The 23679-nt window shown below is 44.2% G+C and overlaps 1 protein-coding gene across 8 annotated transcripts in view; it reads left to right on the forward strand.

Moving 5' to 3' along the window:
• The window catches only part of enah (ENAH actin regulator), a 582073-nt gene extending 562009 nt beyond the window's left edge, over positions 1–20064 (forward strand). For all 8 annotated transcript variants that reach the window (XM_070885881.1, XM_070885879.1, XM_070885882.1 and 5 more), the window contains 3 exons: positions 7702–7780; positions 8531–8588; positions 18364–20064. In XM_070885881.1, coding sequence (XP_070741982.1) covers positions 7702–7780; positions 8531–8588; positions 18364–18401 — 175 coding nt within the window. In that variant the 3' untranslated portion in view covers positions 18402–20064. The remainder of the gene's footprint in view (positions 1–7701; positions 7781–8530; positions 8589–18363) is intronic.
• Positions 20065–23679: the final 3615 nt, after the last annotated feature.

A 23679-nucleotide genomic window follows, 5' to 3' on the forward strand; every position in this document is an offset into this window, starting at 1 on the left:
GGGATTGAAGGCCGATAAATCCCCAGGGCCTGATGGTCTGCATCCCAGAGTACTTAAGGAGGTGGCCTTGGAAATAGCGGATGCATTGACAGTCATTTTCCAACATTCCATAGACTCTGGATCGGTTCCTATCGAGTGGAGGGTAGCCAATGTAACCCCACTTTTTAAAAAAGGAGGGAGAGAGAAAACAGCGAATTATAGACCGGTCAGCCTGACCTCAGTAGTGGATAAAATAATGGAATCAATTATTAAGGATGTCTTAGCAGCGCATTTGGAAAGAGGTGACATGATAGGTCCAAGTCAGCATGGATTTGTGAAAGGGAAATCATGCTTGACAAATCTTCTGGAATTTTTTGAGGATGTTTCCAGTCGAGTGGACAAGGGAGAATCAGTTGATGTGGTGTATTTGGACTTTCAGAAGGCTTTCGACAAGGTCCCACACAAGAGATTAATGTGCAAAGTTAAAGCACATGGGATTGGGGGTAGTGTGCTGACGTGGATTGAGAACTGGTGGGCAGACAGGAAGCAAAGAGTAGGAGTAAATGGCTACTTTTCAGAATGGCAGGCAGTGACTAGTGGGGTACCGCAAGGTTCTGTGCTGGGGCCCCAGCTGTTTACATTGTACATTAATGATTTAGACGAGGGGATTAAATGTAGTATCTCCAAATTTGCAGATGACGCTAAGTTGGGTGGCAGTGTGAGCTGCGAGGAGGATGCTATGAGGCTGCAGAGTGACTTGGTTAGGTGAGTGGGCAAATGCATGGCAGATGAAGTATAATGTGGATAAATGTGAGGTTATTCACTTTGGTGGTAAAAAGAGAGAGACAGACTTTTATCTGAATGGTGACAGATTAGGAAAAGGGGAGGTGCAACAAGACCTGGGTGTCATGGTACATCAGTCATTGAAGGTTGGCATGCAGGTACAGCAAGCGGTTAAGAAAGCAAATGGCATGTTGGCCTTCATAGCGAGGGGATTTGAGTACAGGGGCAGGGAGATGTTGCTACAGTTGTACAGGGCCTTGGTGAGGCCACACCTGGAGTATTGTGCACAGTTTTGGTCTCCTAACTTGAGGAAGAACATTCTTGCTATTTAGGTAATGCAGCGAAGGTTTACCAGACTGATTCCCGGGATGGCGGGACTGACATATCAAGAAAGACTGGATCAACTGGGCTTATATTCACTGGAGTTCAGAAGAATGAGAGGGGATCTCATTGAAACGTTTAAAATTCTGACGGGTTTAGACAGGTTAGATGCAGGAAGAATGTTCCCAATGTTGGGGAAGTCCAGAACCAGGGGTCACAGTCTAAGGATAAGGGGTAAGCCATTTAGGACCGAGATGAGGAGAAACTTCTTCACCCAGAGAGTGGTGAACCTGTGGAATTCTCTACCACAGAAAGTTGTTGAGGCCAATTCACTAAATATATTCAAAAAGGGATTACTACTCGGGGGATCAAGAGGTATGGCGAGAAAGCAGGAATAGGGTACTGAAGTTGCATGTTCAGCCATGAACTCATTGAATGGCGGTGCAGGCTCGAAGGGTCGAATGCCCTACTCCTGCACCTATTTTCTATGTTTATATGACTCACCTCCCGAGCCCCTCGCTGACGCACCATGACTCCTGATGACTCTCGGACGCTGGGCCTTTTTATAGGCCTCTCTGACTCACCACCCGAGCCTCTCGCCGACGCACCACAGTGGCAAAAGGAATTCAATACGGATAAGTGTGAGGTCATTCTTTTGGGGAGGTCCATCAAGGTAAGGGAATACGCATTAAATGGTACGACACTGAAAAGTATAGAGGAACAAAGAGACCTTGCAGTGCAGGTGCGCAGATCCCAAAAGGTAGCAAGCCAGGTCGATAAGGTGATTAAGAAGGCATATGGAATACTTGCGTTTATTAGTTGGGGCATGGAATACAAGAGCAAGGAGGCTGTGCTTGAACTGTATAAAACACTGGTTAGGCTGCAGCTGGAGTACTGCGTGCAGTTCTGGTCACCACATTACAGGAAAGATGTGATTGCACTGGAGAGGGTACAGAGGAGATTTACAAAAATGCTGCCTGGACTGGAGAATTTTGGCACATGGAAAGGTTGGAGATGCTGGGTCGGTTTTCTTTGGAACAGAGGAGGCTGAGGGGAGACCTAATTGAGGTGTATAAAATTATGAGGGGCCTAGATAGTGGATCGGAAGGACTGGTTTCCCTTGGCAGAGGGGTCATAGATTTTAAGTAATTGGGAAGAGGTATAGAAGGGATATGAGGTGAAATTTCTTCACCCAGTGGGTTGTAGTGATCTGGAACTCACTGCCTGAAAGGGTGGCAGAGGCAGAAAGCCTCACCGCATTTTAAAAATACTTGGGTGTGTACTTGAATTGCTGTAACCTACAAGGCTATGAACTAAGAGCTGGGAAATGGGATTAGGCTGGATAGCTCTTGGTCGACTGACGCGGACACGATGGGCCGAAATGGCCTCCTTCTGGGCTGTAAATTTCTAAGATTCTATAATAATAGAGGACTATCTTTTTTGAAAGCATTCTTAGCAATGGAGATGTGGGAATTCCATAAGATCAGTGAAGATAGGCCAATGTCAGTTGATGAAGATGGGAGTTGTTGATTTGATCTGAGATATGAATTTGGGCCCATTAAAGTCAGATGCAGATAAGACTACAATGGATAATAAGGAAAGGGCAGACTTGTTCAATGTATTTATTTCCACAGCGGAGGAAGAGGACAAAATACCAGCGTTACAAGGGAACCTAAAAATAGAGAAACAACTTCGTGGATTTAATACAAGTAACAAAATGGTCATGGGAAAAATTATTGGGTCTTGGGATAGCTAAATCTCCAGGACCTGGTTTAGGGGAGGAAATTAAAGATGCACTCTAGATTCAGTCATTGTGCCTGATTAGAAAGTCACTTCATTGTGTTAGGTGGGAGGGGGCGAGAAACTGGATAATTACAGAGCCATCAGTTTATTAATTGTGGAAGTTCCAGCAATCTATCATCAGAAACAGACTGAGCCCCTGGACTAGTATACGCTGATCAGAGCAGCATGCTTTTGTGATGGGTGGGTCATGTTTGACTAATCCAGTTCCATTGTTTGAGGAGGCCACCAGCATGGTGGATAGGAGAGTGTCTATCGCTTTTGTCTATATGGATTTCCAGAAGGAATTTGATAAAGTTCTGCACAAGCGATCATTAGAAAAGATGAAAGTGCATGGAATTCGAGGTAACTTTGTGAAGTGGGTAGGAGACCGAGAACATTCTCTGATTCATGGGATGTCACAAATGGCGTTCCCCAGGGATCTGTACTGAGGCCTCGGATTTTCACCCTATATATTAATGACTTGGATGAAGGAATAGAGAATTGTAGATCCAGATTTGCAGATGGCACTAAGTTAGGTAGAGTATGTTGTGTACATGCGAACAGGAAGTTACAAAGAGGCATCGACAGACTGAGTGAGTAGGCAAAATTATGGCAGATTGAATTCAATGTCGGGGAGTTTGAGTTCATCCATTTTGGATCTGAAAAAAACAAATTGTCACATTTTCTTAATGGCCAGAGATGAGTGTCTGTGGGGAAACGGGAATGTACACAAATCACAAAGTACAGGGGGGAAACAAAGGGGTTGCAATTCAGAAGTGAGGAAGCGATGTTTCAGTTGTACAGCACCTCGGCCAGACTCAAACTGACAATTTTTGGCAAGAAACCTCAAGAAAGATGTATTGGCCTTGGAAGGACTACAGTGGGGATTTGCAGGAATTATTTGCCAGGGCTTAAAGGGTTAAATTATGAGGACAGGTTGCATAAACGTGGCTTGTATTCCCTTGAGTTTAGAAGGTTGAGGGTGATGGAATCAATTTATTCAATAGAGTAGATACAGGGAAACTATTTCCTCTGGTGGGGGAATCCAGAACAAGAGGGCACACTCAAAATTACAGCCAGCCAGGTTGAGATGAATTATATTTTTGTTAGGTAAGGGGATCAAGTGATATGGATAAAGATGGGTAAATGGAGTTGAGGTACAGTTGAGTCATGATCTAACTGAATAGCGGAACAGGCTCGAGAAATTGCATGGTCTCCTCCTTTTCCTATGCTTCCACTGCCATAAGAACACGAGAACATAAGAAATATTAGCAGGAATCGGCCATTTGGCCCCTCGAGCCTGTTCTGCCATTCAATAAGATCATGGCTGATCTGATCATGGACTCAGCTCCACTTCCCTGCCTGCTCCCCTTAACCCTTTACTTGTTACTTCTGTGTGAACTACTATCAGATCAGTCCTTAATTTGCCTTTCACCTGTTTAAATTTGTCCCTTTTATTAATATTCATGACATAAAGTAAGAGATTTGCTGTTTATTATCTTCTACAGCTCTAAGTGCGTACATGTCAGTAATTCGGTGTATGTGAATTGCTTTGGTACATTTGTAATAGACATCGTGTTCTATAAATCCATTCATTCTTTCTCTAAGGTGTCTCAGTAACTTCCTTTCAATGTTCTCAATGTCAGGATAAGCTTTATGACTATTTTTCTCTGCCTGGAATGATTATCGTGTGTGTCTGTAGCCAAACTGCAAAAAATATTCAAGTAATAGTTTGACTGCAGCTTCAACATGATATCCTTCAACTTGCATTAATTTACTATGCTTTCTGTTTCAGTGATTGGGCAAGTTTCTAAATTCTAAAATGCTTCTACCTTCTGGTGGACTTCTGGAACCTTTCCAGAGTTCTACAGTCCTTAAAATTTCTCTGAAAGCCCAGACTTGGTGCAAAAATGGCAGCGAAGTGACATTCGGTCACCTATTGATGGCATGCAGTGTGGATCAGAGATGATACTTGGGTTGTATTTGCTCAGTGCAATTATTGTGATCAGTGTGCCAAACCCAAGACCAAAGAGGAAAATGAGATGAAGAGTTTGAGTTTGGCATGCAACGGGCCAGTAATGCATTGAAATATACAAGATCAGCCTGGGTTTAGAGTCCTACACAACCATCACTGTCAATATGAACAACAATATCTTGCATTTAAATAGTGCCTTTAATGTAATAAAATATCCCAAGATGCATCACAGGAGAATTAAAAGACAAATATTTGACACTAAGCCATATAATTAGGGCAGATGACCAAAAGCTTGGTCAAAGAGGTAGGTTTTAAGGAGTGTCTTAAATGAGGAAAGGATAGTAGTATGGCGGGGAGGTTTAGGGAGGGAATTCCAGAGCTTTGGGCCTAGGCAATAGAAGGCACGGCTACCAATGGTTGAGTAATTATGATCAAGGTTGCTCAAGCGCAGAATTGGAGGCGTGCAGAAATCGTGGGGCGCTGCGGGGGAGGGGGAGTTGGGCTGGGGGAAATTACAACGATAGGGAGGGGAGGGATTTGAAAACCAGGATAAGAATTTTGAAATTGAGGTGTTGCTTAACTGGGAGCCAATGTAGGTCAGCGAGCTCAGGGGTGATGGGTGAGCAGAACTTGGTGAGAGTTAGGACACGGGCAGCCTAGTTTTGGATGACTTCAAGTTTACGTAGGGTAGAACGTGGGAGGTCAGCCAGGGGTGCGCTTGACTCGTCCAGTCGAGAGATAACAAAGACAGGGATGAGGGTTTAAGCAGCAGATGAACTGAGGCTGGGGCAGGCGATGTTACGGAGGTGGAATTAGGCGATTATGGAGGTAGAAATAGGTGGTCTTAGCTATTCCGTTATTCGTACATCACTGGTAATGCCAGCATTTATTGCCCATCCCTAACTGCCCTTGAGAAGGTGGTGAGCCACCTTCTTGAACTGCTACAGTTGGTGTGGTAACTGAGTGACTTGCTCAGCCATTTCAGAGGGCAGTTAAGAGTCAACCACATTGCTTTGGGTCTGCGTCACGTATAGACCAGACCAGGTGAGAGCAGCAGATTTCCTTCCCTAAAGGACATTAATGAACCAGATGAGTTTTTAAACGACAAGCCAGTGGTTTTATGCTACTAGCCTTTTATTCCATGTTTATTTAATAGCCGTGGTGGGATTTAAACTCACCGGATCATCAGTCCAGGCCTCTGGATTACTAGTCCAGTAACATAACCACTATGCTACTGTTCCCTGCTGCAGATATGTGGTCGGAAGCTCATTTCAGGGTCAAGTATGACACCAAGATTGCGAACAGTGTGGTTGAGCCTCAGACAGATGTTAGGGAGAAGGATGGAGTCAGTGGCAGGGACTGAAAACAATGGTTTTGTTCTTCCCAATATTTAATTGAAGAAAATTTCTGCTGATCCAGGACAAGCAGTCTGTCAATTTAGAGACAGTAGAGCAGTCGAGAGAAGTGGTGGGGAGGTAGAGCTGGGTGTCGTCAATGTACTTGTGGAAACTGACGCTGGCTGATGTCGCCAAGGGATAGCATGTAGTTGAGAAATAGGAGGGGCCCAAGGATAGATCCTTGGGGGACACCAGAGATAGCGATGCGGGAGCGGGAAGAGAAGCTGTTGCAGGTGATTCTCTGGCCAACATTAGATAGATAAGAATGGAACCAGGCGAGTGCAGTCCCACCCAGCTGGACGGTGGTGGAGAGGCGTTGGAGGTAGATGGAGTGATCAGCCATGCCAAAGGCTGCAGACAAGTGAGGAAGGACGAGGAGGAATAGTTTACCTTTGTCACAGTTACAAAGGATGTTATTTGGGATGGGGTGGAAACCTGATTGGAGGGATTCAAACATGGATCTCCAGGAATGATGGGCGCGGATTTGGGAGGTGACAACACGTTCAAGGACTTTGGAAAGGAAAGGGAGGTTGGAGATGGGGTGATAGTTTGCAATGGTAGAGGGGTCAAGGGTTAGATTTTTGAGAGGGGTGATGACATTAGATTTGAGGGAGGGGGGACAGTACCTGAGGAGAGGGAACCATTAACAATGTCTGCTATTATGGGAGCCAGAAAAGGAAGTTGGGTGGTCAGCAGTTTAGTGGGAATAGGTTCAAGGGAGCAGGAAATGGGTCTCATGAGCATGGAGAGGTCATGAGGAGGGATCGGAGAGAAACTGGAGAAGCGTGAGAGTTCAGGGCTAGAGCAAGTTTGGCCCAGAGGCAGCTGAATGGATGGTCTCAATCTTCAAGACAAAGCAGTTCATGAGCTCCTCACACGTTGGAGGAGACTGGGGAGAGGGGGGTTAAGAAGACGGATAGAAGCCAGGGTTTATGATTCTGAGCAGTTTTGACAGACGAGAGCAGGAACTGATGGTGCTTCATGTGGTCCAACCAGAACTGGCACAAAGATGATATGAGGCACAAAATAACCTGATTTGTACAGTGCACACCAGATTCACTCTGGCACAAGTGTTGGCATTTGAAGGGGTTTGTCACCGAGGAGGGTCCAGTGGTAATATGATTATAAGAATCCCATGTCCTTCAGATATTGGTATTGGAGTTTCACCCCTGATGACAAGTGGAAGATGGAAGATTTGCTTCTGTTGTTGCAAGATTTGGCACCTTTAAAATTTTGTAGAATTTTTCCTTTTCAAAAATAAAACTTACAGCCGATTTATATGTTTGTTGTAATGTGACCGGACTTCAGAATGGCAACTGAGGGCCCAGGGCAATGAAAGGAGCTCTTTCACCGCTGATCCTGCAAGGCGACACTCACTGGTTGTAATGAGGTCACAAGCAGAGCACCATGAGCTGTGCTCAGCCTCGCTCCACTGTAACTCTCCCCTTCTTTCCTCCATTTCAGAAGCAAATCCACACCGAGTGGGCCACCAAACACCAATGGGGTGCAGACAGAAATCTTCGATTACGACAGATTGAAACAGGTGTGTTGGGCAGCTTTTGTATTTTTTCTTTTCCCAGATTATTTAGTTAAAATATAAACATTGTGCCCATGACAGACTTTGCCTCTGCTCTTTCCCAGTGTGTTTCGGTTTTTCTTTCAAGCTCTTAGTCATCTGTAGTTTTCTTCATGCAGTGAGGGGTGATTGACTTGCCAAATGACTGTCAGCTTGTCATTATTACCACGTGTGGACATTGTCACTGTGGAAGACCAGCTCAATTTTACTGTTTCACTTCTAGTGGACATCCAACAAGGGGATGGGAAAATATAATTTCCAAATAATATAATCTGAACTATGATTTTATATTAAAAATGCCACATTTCAAAAGTCCATTCTTCCTATTCTGATCACTGAACAGTAAGGTGCCCTTTGTTCACCCTCTCCTCCAGTCCCACTCTGCTTTGAGGGGATGATAACTGGGCTGTGATTGCTGAGTGCAGTATCACCATGTCCCAGTTTGAGGGGATGATAACTGGCTGTGATTGCTGAGTGCAGTATCACCATGTCCCAGTTTGAGGGGATGATAACTGGCTGTGATTGCTGAGTGCAGTATCACCATGTCCCAGTTTGAGGGGATGATAACTGGCTGTGATTGCTGAGTGCAGTATCACCATGTCCCAGTTTGAGGGGATGTGATAGTTGGGATGAAGTTCTTGAATGCAGATTATTTCTGACATTGTCCTTTTTCTTGTTTTCTTTTTCTTAACTTGGCTACTTTTTTTTAAAAAACAGGATATCTTGGAAGAAATGAGGAAAGAACTTCAGAAACTAAAAGAGGAGCTTATCGATGGTGAGAGTAGACACTGGATTATAAGCTAACTAGTCGATCTCCGATTTGCTTCACAATGTTGTTGATCATGACATCCAGTAGTAATTGAATTTTTTGACACGGGCACCAACCTCCCCCTGCAGACTTTTAAACCTAGGTGAACAAAACAGACATGACTAACAAGAAGCCAAAGTGACATCATCTAAATGATCATTTGATCATTGGGTCAATGAGATTTCTGGACCGTAACTAAGAACTTGAAAGATTGCATGATTATGACTGGCCAATAAGATTGCACGAAAGGATTTATTTTTAAATGAGCATAGCCAGTCTGAGGAGCTCTCCAGATAGGAATGATCTAGCATGAGGCCCACGTTTGTCTTGTTTTTGATATTGATGTGGAAAAGGCTCTTCCACCTACACATCCCCCAGCAGTGAAATGTGAAATTTAACCTTTGAGCCATCAAGTAAAAGTAGGGAGTCTGGGAGCTGAACCCTGAGGAAGTGGGTCCAACTTTAAAAATTGTGACAGCCCTGGCCCAGAGACAGCTGCTAGGTCATGAGTTGCAGATTGGGAGTGGAGGAGAGGTGCAGCATTTTCAAGATAGCATTAGATAGTCTATCATGTGGAACAGAATATTTTTATACCATTTTCTGAAAGAGCTATCCAATTAGTCCCACTCCCCTGTTCTTTCCCCATAGTCTTGCATTTTTTTTCCTTTTAAACTATATATCCAATTCCCTTTTGAAAGTTATTATTTAATTGGCTTCCTTCACCTTTGCAGGCAGCGCATTCCAGATCATAACTTGCTGCGTTAAAACAACATCTCCTCCTGAAGCATTCCTTGACGCCTGCTAATCCCAAGCTTTCAAATTAGAATGTGATTGATTCGTCTCCCCCCTCATTCTTTTTCAGAACTATCTTAAATCTGTGTCCTAGTTACTGACCCCCAGCCAATGGAAATAGCTTATCAGATCCCTTATGTACATGTCCTTCACACCGCTGTTCTAAGGATAACAATCCCAGTTTCTTTAGTCTCTCCACATAACTGAAGTCTCTGATCTCTGGTATTTCTACTAAATCTCCTCTGCACCCGCTCCAAGGCTTTGATATCCTCACTAAAGTGTGATGCTCAGACTTGTACGCAATAGTCCAGTTGAGGCCTAACCGGTGATTTATAAAGGATTAACATAACTTCATTACTTTTGTACTCTATGCCTGTATTCATAAAGCCAAAGGTCCCATATGCTTTTTAACAGCTTTTTCAACTTGTCCTGTCACCTTCAAATATTTGTGCTTGTGAATCCCAGGTCTCTCTTCCTACACCCCCTTCAAAATTGTACCATTCAGTTTATGTTGCCTCCTTATTCTTACTTCCAAAATGCATCACTCCAAACTTCCCTGTGTTAAATTTCATCGGCCATGTGTCTGCCATTTCACCAAGACTGTCTGACCACCTGAAGTCTGCAGCTATCCTCATTGTTTACTACATTTCCAAGTTTTGTGTCTTTAAACTTTAAAATTATGCCCTGTATACCCAGGTCATCAATATATACCATAAAGAGCAGTAGTCCTAATACTGGCCCCTGGTGAATACCACTGTATCCTTCCCTCCAGTCTGGAAAAAAAAAACATTCACTACTATTGTGTCTCAGCCAATTTCGTATCCACGCTGCCACTGCCACATATATCCCATTGGCTTCACTGTTGCTAACAAGTCTATTATATGGCACTTATTATTAAACTTTTGAAAATCTCATCATCATTATAGGCAGTCCGTCAGAATCGAGGAAGACTTGCTTCCACTCTAACAGTGAGTTCTTAGGTGACTGAACAGTCCAATATGAGAACCACAGTCCGTGTCACAGGTGGTACAGATAGTCGTTGAGGGAAGGGGTGGGTCAGGTTTGCCGCACGCAACTGCGCATGATTTCTGCATGCTCTCGGTGATGAGACTCGAGATGCTCAGTGCCCTCCCGGATGCATATCCTCCACTTTGGCCAGGGACTCCCAGGTGTCGGTGGGGATGTTGCACTTTATCAGCGAGGTTTTGAGGGTGTCCTTGAAACATTTCCTCTGCCCACCTTTGGCTTATTTGCCGTAAAGGAGTTCCGAGTAGAGCGCTTGCTTTGGGAGTCTTGTGTCAGGCATGCGAACTATTGTGAAATATTTAAATATAATACTTGACACAAGTCTGTATATGGAGAAAAGAGTTATTTTTACTCGATCGATCAAGGGAGAAACGGCTCGCACCAGTCCCGTAACTGGATACACCTCCACCGCTCTCACTGAACAATCGTGGGTTACTGTCTTTCTAAGGTCAAAATACGTAAAAAATCATGAAATTGCGCGCGAAAGCTTTCCATTTGTTGTTTCCCTGACGCTTCATAAATTTTCGCCTACCGACTATGATTACATTGGTTAATACAACTATACTGACAAAGTTTTGTTGCCTCCCCTGTGCGCCCTTTATCTGATTAGTTACATGCTACATCATTTTCATGCCTGTGAACTCTTCCCATCCTGGCCGATCTGCCCTCAACCAGCTGGGATGTTCGCAATCATCCTTTGTTTCCTGTAATCTCTTACCACCCCATGTGACCTAGCCTTGGAGTTTATTTTTCGTTGAATAATGTCTCCAACCTAGACCAACTGTCTTTTTTTCTGTGATAAGGTGATTTCGCTTCCTGAGAGTTCTAGTTCAACATTTCCCCTGTATTAGCACGTATCTTTTCTGGGGTTTTTTCCCTCAGTCTTGCTTATGGTTTTAACTTTACTTAATTAGGTTCCCTCTGATTAATTAGATTCCCTCTGATTAATTTTTTTCCCACTACACGAACAATGTGGCCTGCCCAGCGGAGCTGATTGACTGTGGTCAGTGTTTCAATGCTGGGGATATTGGCCTGGTCGAGGATGCTAATGTTGGTGCATCTGTCCTCCCAGAGGATTTGCAGGATCTTGCGGAGACATCGTTGGTGATATTTCTCCAGCAACTTGAGGTGTCTACTGTACATGGTCCATGTCTCTGAGCCATACAGGAGGGTGGGTATTACTACAGCCCTGAAGACCATGAGCTTGGTGGCAGATTTGAGACCTGGTCTTCGAACACTCTTTTCCTCAGGCTGCTGAAGGCTGCACTGGCTCACTGGAGGCGGTGTTGAATCTCATCAATGAATGTCTGTCCTTGTTGATAAGAAGCTCCCGAGGTATGGGAAATGGTCCATGGTGTCCAGGGCCGCGTCGTGGATCTTGATGACTGGGGGCAGTGCTGTGCGGCGAGGACAGACTGGTGGAGGACCTTTGTCTTACGGATGTTTAATGTAAGGCCCATGCTTTCGTACGCCTCAGTAAATACATTGACTATGTCCTGGAGTTCAGCCTCTGTATGTGTGCAGACGCAGGCGTCATCCGCGTACTGTAGCTCGCCAACAGAGGGTTGGGGTGGTCTTGGACCTGGCCTGGAAACAGCGAAGGTTGAACAGGTTCCCAACGGTTCTGTAGTTTAGTTCCACTCCAGTGGGGAGCTTGTTGATGGTGAGGTGGAGCATGGCAGCGAGGAAGATTGAGAAGAGGGTTGGCACGATGACACAGCCCTGCTTGACTCCCGTCCAGACGTGGATTGGGTCTGTGGTGGATCCGTTGGTAAGGATCACGACCTGCATGTCATCGTGGAGCAGGCGGAGGATGGTGACGAACTTTTGGGGGCATCGAAAACTGAGGAGGACGCTCCATAGACCCTCGCGGGTGATGGTGTCAAAGGCCTTTGTAAGGTCGAAGGTGGTCATGTATAAGGGCTGGCGCTGTTCCCTGCATTTTTCTTGCAACTTTCACGCTGTAAAAATCATGTCTGTTGTGCCCCGGAGGGGACGAAATCCGCACTGCGACTCCGGAAGGAGCTCCTCAGCCACAGGGAGAAGACGGTTGAGGAGGACTCTAGCGACAACTTTCCCAGTGGTTGATAGCAGGGAGATTCCTCTGTAGTTGCCGCAGTCGGACTTCTCCCCTTTTTTAAAGATGGTCACGATCACTGCATCTCTGAGATCTCCCGCCATGCTCTCCTCCCTCCAGATGCGAGAGCTGAGGTCATGTATTCGCACCAACAGTGCCTCTCCGCCATACTTCAGTGCCTCAGCAGGGATTCCATCCGCTCCCGTAGCCTTGTTGTTCTTAAGCTGTGTTATGGCTTTTTCTACCTCGTGCAGGGCTGGCGTTTTACTGAGGTGGCAGGTAACATGCTGCGGGATGGAGTTGAGGACACTCGAGTCAAAGGCAGAGTCTCGGTTGAGGAGATTTTCGAAGTGCTCCTTCCAGCGGGCTCTGACTACCTTGGTGTCTTTGATGAGTGTTTCCCCGTTCTCAGCCAGGGTGGGCCTTGTGAGTTTGGACCGTAGGTGGCCTTAGCTGCGGTGAAGAATCCTCATACATCATGGCTGTCGGCCAGCTGCTGTATCTCCTGTGCTTTCTCCATCCACTATCTGTTCTTTAGGTCCCGGGTTTTTTGTTGGACCTTGGCCTTAATGTAATGCTGCCTTGCTGCTCCCAAATCGGGTTGTTGTTTAAGGCTCAGAAATGCCCTGTGCTTGCGTTCTATTAGCTCTTGGATCTCCTGGTCATTCTCATCAAACCAGTCCTACATACACATCAACTGCACTACCTTCATCAACCCTCTGTTATTTCATCTAAGAACTCAAATCAAGTTTGGCAGACACCATTTGCTTTAGCAAATCCGTGCTAGCTGTCATTTATTAATCCATTTTTTTTTCAAGTGATCATTAATGTTGTCCCATTATGGTCTCCAGAAGATTCACTAGGCTGACTGGCTGGAAGGAGCGTGCGGCAAACCAGGCTCCCCACCCACCCTTTCCTCCAACCACTTTCTGCCCCACCTGTGACAGAGACTATACTTCCTGTATTAGACTGTACAGCCACCTGAGAACTCACTGTTGGAGTGGAAGCAAGTCTTCCTCAATTTTGAGGGACTGCCTATGATGATGAATTACTGGGTTTATCCCCCTCCCCTTTTTTGAACAGGGGTGTAACATTTGCAAACCTCTAGTCCTCTGACACCACTCCCATATCCAAGAAAGATTGGGAACATAGGGACAGAAGTAGGCCATTCAGCCCCTCAAACCTGTTCTGCCATTCAATTCGATCATGGCTGAAGTGTATCTGAACTCCATTTATCCATCTTGGTTCTGTAACGCTTAATACCCTTGCCTAACAAAGATCTTATTAATCTCAGTTTTGAAATTTTCAATTACTTGGCCTCAACTGCTTTTTGGGAGAGAGAATTCCAGATTTCCACAACCCTTTGTGTGAAGAAGTGCTTCCTGACATCACCTTTGCAGTGCCTAGCTTTAATTTTACAGTTCTGGACTCCTCTAACAGAGCAAATAGTTTCACTCACTACCTTATCAAATCCTTTAATCATCATAGACACCTCATTTAGTTCACCACAATCTTCCAGACTCAAGGGAATATAAAGTTGGTTTTGTGAAGCCTGTCCTCAAAATGTAACCTTTTTAGCTCCAGTATCATTCTGGTAAAACTGAACTGCACCCCCTCCATAGAATCATAGAATGGTTGCAGCTCAGAAAGAGGCCATTCGGCCCATTGAGCCCGTGCTGGCTCTCTGCAACAGCACCTCAGCTAGTCCCATTGCCCACCCTTTCCCCATGGCCCAGCATTTTGTTTTCCTTCAGGAACTTATCCAATTCTCTTTTGAAAGCCGTGATTAAGTCTGCCTCCACCACCCTTTCAGGCAGTGCATTCCAGATCCTAACCTCTCACTGTGTAAAAAAAGTTTTTATCAAATCTCCTCTCAACCTTCTCTGCTCCAAGGAGAACAATCCCAGCTTCTCTAGTCTCTCCACGTAATTGAAGTCCCTCATCCCTGAAACCATTCTAGTAAATCTTTTCTGCACCCTCTCTAAGGCCTTCACATCCTTCCTAAAGTGCAATGCCTAGAATTGGACACAATACTCCAGTTGAGGCCGAATCTGTGTTTTATAAAAGGTTGTTCATAACTTCCTTGCTGTTGTACTTTGCCTCTATATATACTCCCAGGCCGATATATCCTCCCTGAGGTGCGATGCCCGGAACTGAACACAGTGCTCTCGATGAGGTCGAACCAGTGCTCTGCACAGCTGTAATGTAACTTCCAGCCCTTGAGATAAAGGCCAATATTCCATGAGCCTTTTTGTACCTGTCAGCTAGCTTTTAGCGATTTTTGTATTTAGCCCCTAAATCTTGCTGCTCCTCCACAGTTCCTAGCTTCTCGCCATTTAGAAAATAGTCTGATCTATTTTTCTTGGGTCCAAGGAGGATGACTTCACACTTCTCCACATTAAAGTCAATCTGCAGGTTTTTCCCCGCTCACTTAATCAATCTATCCATGTCCCTTTGCAACTTTCTGCTCCCATCTACAGTTTATATTGCCACCTGACTTAGTGTTGTCAGCAAACTGGGATATATGGCTCTATTCCTTCATCCAAGTCATTTATAAATATAGTGAAAAGCTGCAACCCCAGCACCATTTGTCACATACTGCAAACTTGATTATATGCCTATTATTCCTATTCTGTCCCCTACCTCCTATTCTGTTTAAACAAGGGGGCAGACAAAAGACAAAAGGCAGGTAACTATAGGCCGGTTAGTTTAACATCTGTAGTGGGGAAAATGCTTGAAGCTATCATTAAGGAAGAAATGGCGGGACATCTAGATAGGAATAGTGCAATCAAGCAGACGCAACATGGATTCATGAAGGGGAAATCATGTTTAACTAATTTACTGGAATTCTTTGAGGATATAATGAGCATGGTGGATAGAGGTGTACCGATGGATGTGGTGTATTTAAATTTCCAAAAGGCATTCGATAAGGTGCCACACAAAAGGTTACTGCAGAAGATAAAGGTACGCAGAGTCAGAGGAAATGTATTGGCCTGGATCAAGAATTGGCTGGCTAACAGAAAGCAGAGAGTCGGGATAAATGGGTCCTTTTCGGGTTGGAAATCGGTGGTTAGTGGTGTGCCACAGGGATCGGTGCTGGGACCACAACTGTTTACAATATACATAGATGAAGAGGGGACAACAAAATTTTCAGATGACACAAAGATTAGTGGGAAAGCGGGTTGTGTAGAGGACACAGAGGCTGCAAAGAGATTTAGATAGGTTAAGCGAATGGGCTAAGGTTTGGCAGATGGAATACAATGTCGGAAAATGTGAGGTCATCCACCTTGGGGGAAAAAAAACAGTAAAAGGGAATATTATTTGAATGGGGAGAAATTACAACATTCTGCGGTGCAGAGGGATCTGGGGGTCCTTGTGCATGAAACTCTTTTAGGGAGTTAACGGAAAAACATTAAACCGTGCCCCCCGATCTGGGGGAAACACCAACATTTACGATGCCATTTTTTTTTTTGGCACAGAATTGAATTTTTCTCCAAGTGCCCCCTATAAAATCCCAAAAGTTAGTTTGCAGGTGCAGCAGGTAATCAGGAAGGCGAATGGAATGTTGGCCTTCATTGCGAGAGGGATGGAGTACAAAAGCAGGGAGGTCCTGCTACAAATGTACAGGGTATTGGTGAGGCCGCACCTGGAGTAGTGCATGCAGTTTTGGTCACCTTAATTAAGGAAGGATATACTAGCTTTGGAGGGGGTACAGAGACGATTCACTCGGCTGATTCCGGAGATGAGGGGTTTACCTTATGATGATAGATTGAGTAGACTGGGTCTTTACTCGTTGGAAACATTTAAAATAATGAAAGGGATAGACACGATAAAGGCAGAGAGGTTGTTTCCACTGGTCGGGGAGACTAGAACTAGGGGGCACAACCTCAAAATACCGGGGAGCCAATTTAAAACCGAGTTGAGAAGGAATTATTTCTTCCAGAGGGTTGTGAATCTGTGGAATTCTCTGCCCAAGGAAGCAGTTGAGGCTAGCTCATTGAATGTATTCAAATCACAGATAGATTGATTTTTAACCAATAAGGGAATTAAGGGTTACGGGGAGCGGGCGGGTAAGTGCAGCTGAAGTCCTCGGCCAGATCAGCCATGATCTTGTTGAATGGTGGAGCAGGCTCGAGGGGCTAGATGGCCTACTCCTGTTCCTAATTCTTATGTTCTTATCCTAGCCCTACCCATATCCATAGGCTACCTTCCAATTCCATGCATGCTCATTTTTGTTGACAGTCTTGTGTGGAATCTGGAGACATGACTTGCCCGTTACAAATCCATGCTGGCTCTTTCTGATCAGTTCATATCTGTCCTAGTGCTCAGTCACTCTGACTTCAATAACTGATTCTAAAGTTCCCACAACAGATGTTGGACAAAAGGCCTAATTACCTAGTTTATCCTTTATACTTTTCTTAAATTGAAAGGTTGTGACCAGAGCCTCCTATTTCCACCCTCAGCAACCTTGGATATATCCCATCCGGACCGGGAACCTTTTCTACTTTCAGCACTGCCAACCTTTGCTGTGACATTGGTGAAGATAGATGCCAAGTACTCAGTGCTTCATTTAGTTTTCACTGCAAAATTGTTTCCTACGACTGCAATTGATAAACTTTTTAAAGAATCTATGAAGTTTTTAAAACAGTGTAATGGACAACTCTCAGATCTCCAGTTGTGTGGAGAGTCTGGAGAACCTGGGATTGTTCACCTTGCATCAGAGAAGGTTTAATAGAGATTTAATAAAGGTGTTCAAAATGATGAACGGTTGTGATCGAGTAGATAGGGAGAAACTTTCTGCTGTCAGAGTCGATAACCAGAGGACACAGATTTAAGATCACTGGCAAACGAACTCGGGGGGGGAAATGAGATTTTTTTAATGCAGTGAGTTATGATGGTCTGGAACGCACTGCCGGAAAGGGTGGAGGAAGCAGATTCAGTAGTAACTTTCAGAAGGGAATTGGATATGTAAAGGAGAAGTTTGCAGTGCTATGGGGAAATAACTAATTGGATAGCTCTTTCAGAGAGCCAGTACAGGCACAGTGGCCTGAATGGCCTCCTTTACTGTAAGATCCTGTGATCTGATACAGAATGAGTAAGATGCAAAGGTCAGCAGACTGCCCCATTGAGTACTCGCAGTAAGTAAAGCACGAGTTAGATGTGGAATACAGCTCCCTTTATTCTACCTTAACATATCTTGCTTACAAAGGAGATTGACATTTTGCATAGAGTTGCGTGTGGATATGTGCTGTGGTTTGAGGTGGCTCCCATACTTATTTCTCAGGAGTCTTAGGAATCAAATAAATAATTTTACCCCAGCAGTCTCCGCTAGATTCAAACTCTGGTCTTGGAGGCCAAAGGTCAGGCATTAAAAAATAAGGTTCCATTTTTGATAAAGGTGTTCAGCCTGTTGGCCAGTAGGTTCCAGGCTAAGTTTACTAATCCATGCCCGGGCAGAAGTTGGGGCACGACAATTAGTGTCCAGGGCTAGAAAAAGAAACATTCAGCCGGGGTGAGGCAGATCATTATCCAGTGGCTCTTGGAATGTGTGTATGACATCAGATGAGAACAGGATTGGTTATGATACTTTTATGCTCATGGTAAATGGGCTCATGCATGAAAGATGGCCACTTGGCTGGAGAACTTGGCTGCATCCCTGGAACAACAGCTACTTGCATTTATATAGCACCCTTAAAGTAGTATACCGTCCCAAGGTGCAGGAAGTAAACAGCTTCAAGAAGGAAAAACTTACTGGGGTGTCAGTCAAACAACAAGAATGTATTAAGTCCAGGTTTGTGCTGAAAAGAATAAGATTATACTAAAGCATGCCCACCTTTTTCTTCACAGCAATCAGACAGGAACTGAGCAAGTCCAACAATGCGTAGACAACGTGCCGAATGGAATTGACCCTTTTATTAAGATGTGATGACTAATGACAGTGAGAGGGTGATGAGAAAATGACAAAGACAACCCAGCAAAGGAGGAGAGGGAGGAAGGAGAGCCCTCCCGCGTGCTGCAATTCGAGATTTTGCAGACAGCCTCGTCACACCGTCGTGCTTTTCTTTTTTTTCCCCTCACTGCTTGCCGCTTTTTCTGACTTTGTTCTTGGAGGAAGAGAGTCTTAAAGTTACTGTAATATTATGCAAAGATTCTAAGTCCGTCAAAACCGAATCGCAGTGTGCTGAAAAGTCACGTCAATTGAAAGAAAAAACTTGCACAACAATTGTGTTCCTTTTGTTTTTTCCTCTAGGAGGTGGGTTATAATTTGAGCACAAATCCTGGAGACAGCTAACTATAGAGCAGTTTGTGCTGCGCTTCCCAGGAGTGTGGCCCTGCCTCAGTTGCAATGGCACAGTTTATACATATAGGAAGATGCATTGGGTATAAACCCCTGGCAGAGTGGAAATGTGCTCTATAGTGAGGGTGTCCTGGAATTATCTGTTATTTTTCTAATATTCAAAGCAATGACAGGTCACAGGGTTGAAGGATACAGTGATGCCTTCCTTAGTTTATTGTGATAATGCTTTACCAAATCAAAGACTTGTCTGTCGATCCAATCAATAATGTAAGTTATCAGTACAGTATCGATAATTGTTTTTCCCTGATTTTGCGCATGTTGAGAAGTAATTCTTTTTGTATCTCAAATTCGGCTTTAAACTGGTCTTTTATCCATTTTATCTGAGCAATACTCAATCATGTTAATTTGCCGTCCAGTTGCCTTTTTTAAATGTGTCTGACAGGAGTGAGAGGTTGGGTCAGTGTAGTCTGACACTTTGTGCCCATGTGGGTGACATCTGTATATTCTGATAAACATGGTACAATTCTACGCACATTGAGTTTATCCTTCCAGATTTCATCAAGTCTGTGTGATTAGTAATATACTTTCCTGGAAAAGAAACCACTTCTGAATGTCTATTGTGCAGCTGTTTTCATTTACTCATGTTTGACCAAGTGGATGTGTCCCAAAGAAAAGTAGAGATGAAAGTGTGTTGAAAGTAGTAAGGGTGCCAAAATAGGGATATACACCTTTCTCAACCCCTTCATTTCTATCCATTGGGTGGTGTCCTGAGCCTTGGCCTCCTCCGTAGCTATCATTGCTACAAGTTCAAACAGCATCATTCTCACCATGTCCGTTAAACTTCCTGCTCCTAAGATGGAGCACTTTGTTTCCGTGGGATATTTCGTCAGATTAAACAGTTTGGAGACCATGTGAAGCAGGCGGGTTTGATGGCAGGCACCTGTGATCTCAAATGTTCAATATTTGAGTTGGTCAGCTGCCTTTGACTTGTCATTTAGTTTCTCTGGAGCCTAAATTCCTGGGGTGGGACAGGGACAGTTACAAGTTCAGCAGATTTCCTGCAGGGGCGTAGTGGGGGAATGTAATATGAACCAGCTGGTCTCTGCCCCAATAAAGCCAATCAGCGGAGGTGAGTCGGTTAGTCTCCCCCCCCCCCCCCCCCCATATCTACAGGGAGCTGTGGAAGCCATGGTTGAGGGTGTTTCCCTATATCTACAGGGAGCTGTGGAAGCCGTGTTTGAGGGTGTTTCCCTATATCTACAGGGAGCTGTGGAAGCTGTGTTTGAGGGTGTTTCCCTATATCTACAGGGAGCTGTGGAAGCTGTGTTTGAGGATGTTTCTGGGCTACCCCAGGAGTTTTGGTCTACACACCTTTGTTAGACCCAGAGGAAGCCATGCCTGCTTGAGGGTGTGTGCTGGTTCCTTACTAGGCCTTACAAAAGCCCCAAATATCTAAGGAAGAAAAATGAATTGATCCCAAAGGGATCACTTCCTATAGCCTGGTTTTGTTTTCCTGTGGTGAGGAAAGTGTTCTTTTAACGTCAGTCTTTAGCCCGAAGTGGGCCTCTAGCTTTCCCAGTAGGAATGGCAGGGCACCATTCTGATATTATGACAGTTCTTTGAGGTGGGTGCTTCCACAGGCACAGGTCACCAACCTACAACGGTTTAAATTGTAATAGTCCCTGCTATGTGGGAAGGGACCAGCTCCAGACCATCATGGCAGCTGGCAGTGGAGCAGGAATCTGGAATTTAACGTCTTGTAAGTTTAGCAACTTCTTGAAACTGGACATTTTGCCACTGTGGACACCCATACAGCCCATTACCACACTGGCTTTCTCCCAGCTCCACTGGTCTCTAGTAATCTCCCATCACTTGTGTGGCATGTGCCTGTGTTTCCATAACTGGATTCTATTTGCTAAATGATGGGATGGCTGTTGAACAGGCAGAACTGCTTCAGGGACACTCGTAGACATCCGAATAAAATTCATTTTTCTCGTCCACCATGGGAATCTTGAACAGAGTGCTCAAATAATTTTGTTTCATGTCCTCCAGGGAGATTGCTGCTTTTTGATCCCAAATTGAAATCCAGTGTCATTTACAGCCTTTGGTTTAAAGAATGTCAATGTGCTTTATCATTTTCATTTCAAAAAAGGGATTGAATATCAAATAATTTCTGGAGCAAAATTACATAAACATCAGTTGAAATAGTTTATCAAGTCTTTGGTTCTTATCTTGTGGTCCTTGAGGTCCACTTAATGACCCTGTGACCATTGACGTATAGATAATAGTCACCAGTGTAGTTCCCAACCCGAGTCAGCTGTTGAATTGTTGGGGTGGGGGGGCGGTGGGGAGAGAGGAGTAGTCATCATATCTCTGTTGTCTAAGTTATACTGAACTCACAGGATCTGATGAAAGTTCTACAAATTTAAACTGTCAGGTAGAAGATAATGAAATGGTTGCCACAGGGAAGCTGAGTGATCATTTTGTTCCTGCTTTTTATCAGGTTGATCATTAACCACTTCTCTTTACAAAGTGGAGCTTTTTTCACTGTGATCTGCAGATGGATAAAAGTCCTGTTAGATCGCACACATATACTGTCAGAACAAAAATAATCACGTTCCATTATTCTCATAGTCTAAACAACATTTCATTTTTTTAATAGGCTGAGATTTTTCCCTTTGAGATATTCATTGCTGCTTTTCCCTTTTTTCAGCCCCAAATACTCTCAGATCATGAGATTCAGAAGAACATTAAGTGGTGGGGGAGGCGGGGGGATATTCTATCCTATCCTATCCTTTCCTTTTCTCTTTGCCCTAACCACAAAAGGAGAGGTGCTTGACCTGTGCATGTTGTCTACCCACAACTGGGACCAGTAACACTCTGCCAAGAATCTTGGCCACAATCATATGTCCTACCACTGTGAGAACTGGCACATAGGGGTTTCAGTGCTCTGCATCAGCTAATGTTTGATGTATAGAGCGTGAACTGGCTCCTTCACCAGATGATGCGTAACTCTTTATTCCACTGATCAAAAATATCTCGAAGACTCATTGTAATTCCACACTGAGCTATCTGGCCTTCCCCACTTGTAGAAAGATGTTGCAGTCTGAAGTTCGCATCGAGTATTTCCTAAGGTCAGGCATCAAGACATAGCACTTGCCCAATTTTAGTGTCTGTCATCACAGATGTACTTTCAAGTAAATAGTTCAGCTGGAAAACTTGTTGGTTTTCCTATGGGTTGTCAGTGATTAGGGCTCCTTTTGTTGAGGAATTGTGGCTGCAGCTGTACATTCAGTGGCATTCAGTCCCTCAGAATCAAGGAAGACTTGCTTCCACTTAGAATGAGTCCTTGGGTGGCTGAACAGTCCAATATGAAAGCCACAGGTGGGACAGACAGTCATTGAGGGTAAGGAAGGGTGGGACAGTGACAGGAGGACTATCAGTCACATTGTACACTAACCACCAGACCTATCGGTATAGAAAACCTTTTCAAAAATGGTTCTACTTTATATTTGGGGTGGACTTTTTTTTTTAAATGCTGGGTAGCTGAAGTAATTTGGGAAGTAGTTAGTTTGTCTTCCACATCTGTCTCTTCCCATGTCTTAGTGTCAACATTGTCAGCTTACGTCAACTGAACGTCTGACAAGACTGCAACTGGATCCTGATATGCGCATAATTACTTGGAGAAATGTTCTGCTGGATCAGGTCCGTGCTGCCCTTGGTGTAGGATGTTTGATATTAGGATGGTATGTGAAGTGTTATCCAAACTTTGTTCTATTAGTCGGTGTAAAATCATTGCATTAACGTACAGCACAGTCTTTAAAAAGCTACTCATTTTAACAGTTTACACAAATTTACTTGAATTTCCTGTTCATGTATCTGGTGGCTGAAGATGAACAGTTGGGTAACAGGATACCCAGAGAGTACTTTCCAGTGACAACTGACCAACAGAAAATTAGCTGCTGGTGGAAATAGTTTTTTTGAAGCAGGTCCTCCTATCTTTACGCCTGGGAAATTTGTTTTAATTTTTGATTTAGAATTGTTCGCAGCTCTTTGTTTCGGGAGTCTGCTGCTCATCTCCCTCTTAAGTAAAAATGTTGACAATACTTCAATCATTTGTTTTTTTTTAAATCTTCTAACAGTGAATAAAGAACTGGGCAAACCCCTTCAAACCAGTGTTTGAATACACGTCAACATTTGAAGATTTTTTTAACTATAGTCTTCATTTTAAAACTACTTTCCCCCCCAGTAATGCAAACGAGGAGAAAAGAAAAAATGGAAAATATAAAGACCCAACCTTTGTGCTGGAGGGAGGTAGATAGTGGCAGAGTCCTGGGCCTCTGAGTTACCTGGAAATTACATTATTCAAACAGGCCGTTTGGCCAATCGAAGGTTGATGTTTACTTTTCACTTGAGCAGTGCTCCTAATCCGATGTGCTGACTCTGGTAGTACTACATCACAGCCTCACAACAATAAAAAACATCTGCTCTCTGTCCTAAATCTCAAAGGAGACTCAAGACTCTGTGGGATCTCAATAAAATGTCATGGTGGGCTGCTGTTCAGCAAGTGTAGCACTTGCGTTCTTTCCCTTTTACATGTTTTTTTACCATATCAGTTGCTCCTGCCATTGTAACGTGAAGCGATGTTTTTCCACACTGCTGAGTGGGTCTGAAACCACTCTAGTTGGCAGAGTTTATACAGCAGTTCCACACTTGCTGAGCAGTATGGGTAACTTTGCCATCATTAGTATGAAAATGTTATCATTTGCAATAGTGGGATGAAGATTGTTTGAGTTGGAATGTGTTCCAGCCCATGCTTAAACATTATCTGCCTCCACACTGTCACATTGGGAATATTACTGTCT

The sequence above is a fragment of the Pristiophorus japonicus genome, chromosome 7, assembly GCF_044704955.1.
Source record: "Pristiophorus japonicus isolate sPriJap1 chromosome 7, sPriJap1.hap1, whole genome shotgun sequence".
Taxonomy (NCBI): domain Eukaryota; kingdom Metazoa; phylum Chordata; class Chondrichthyes; family Pristiophoridae; genus Pristiophorus; species Pristiophorus japonicus.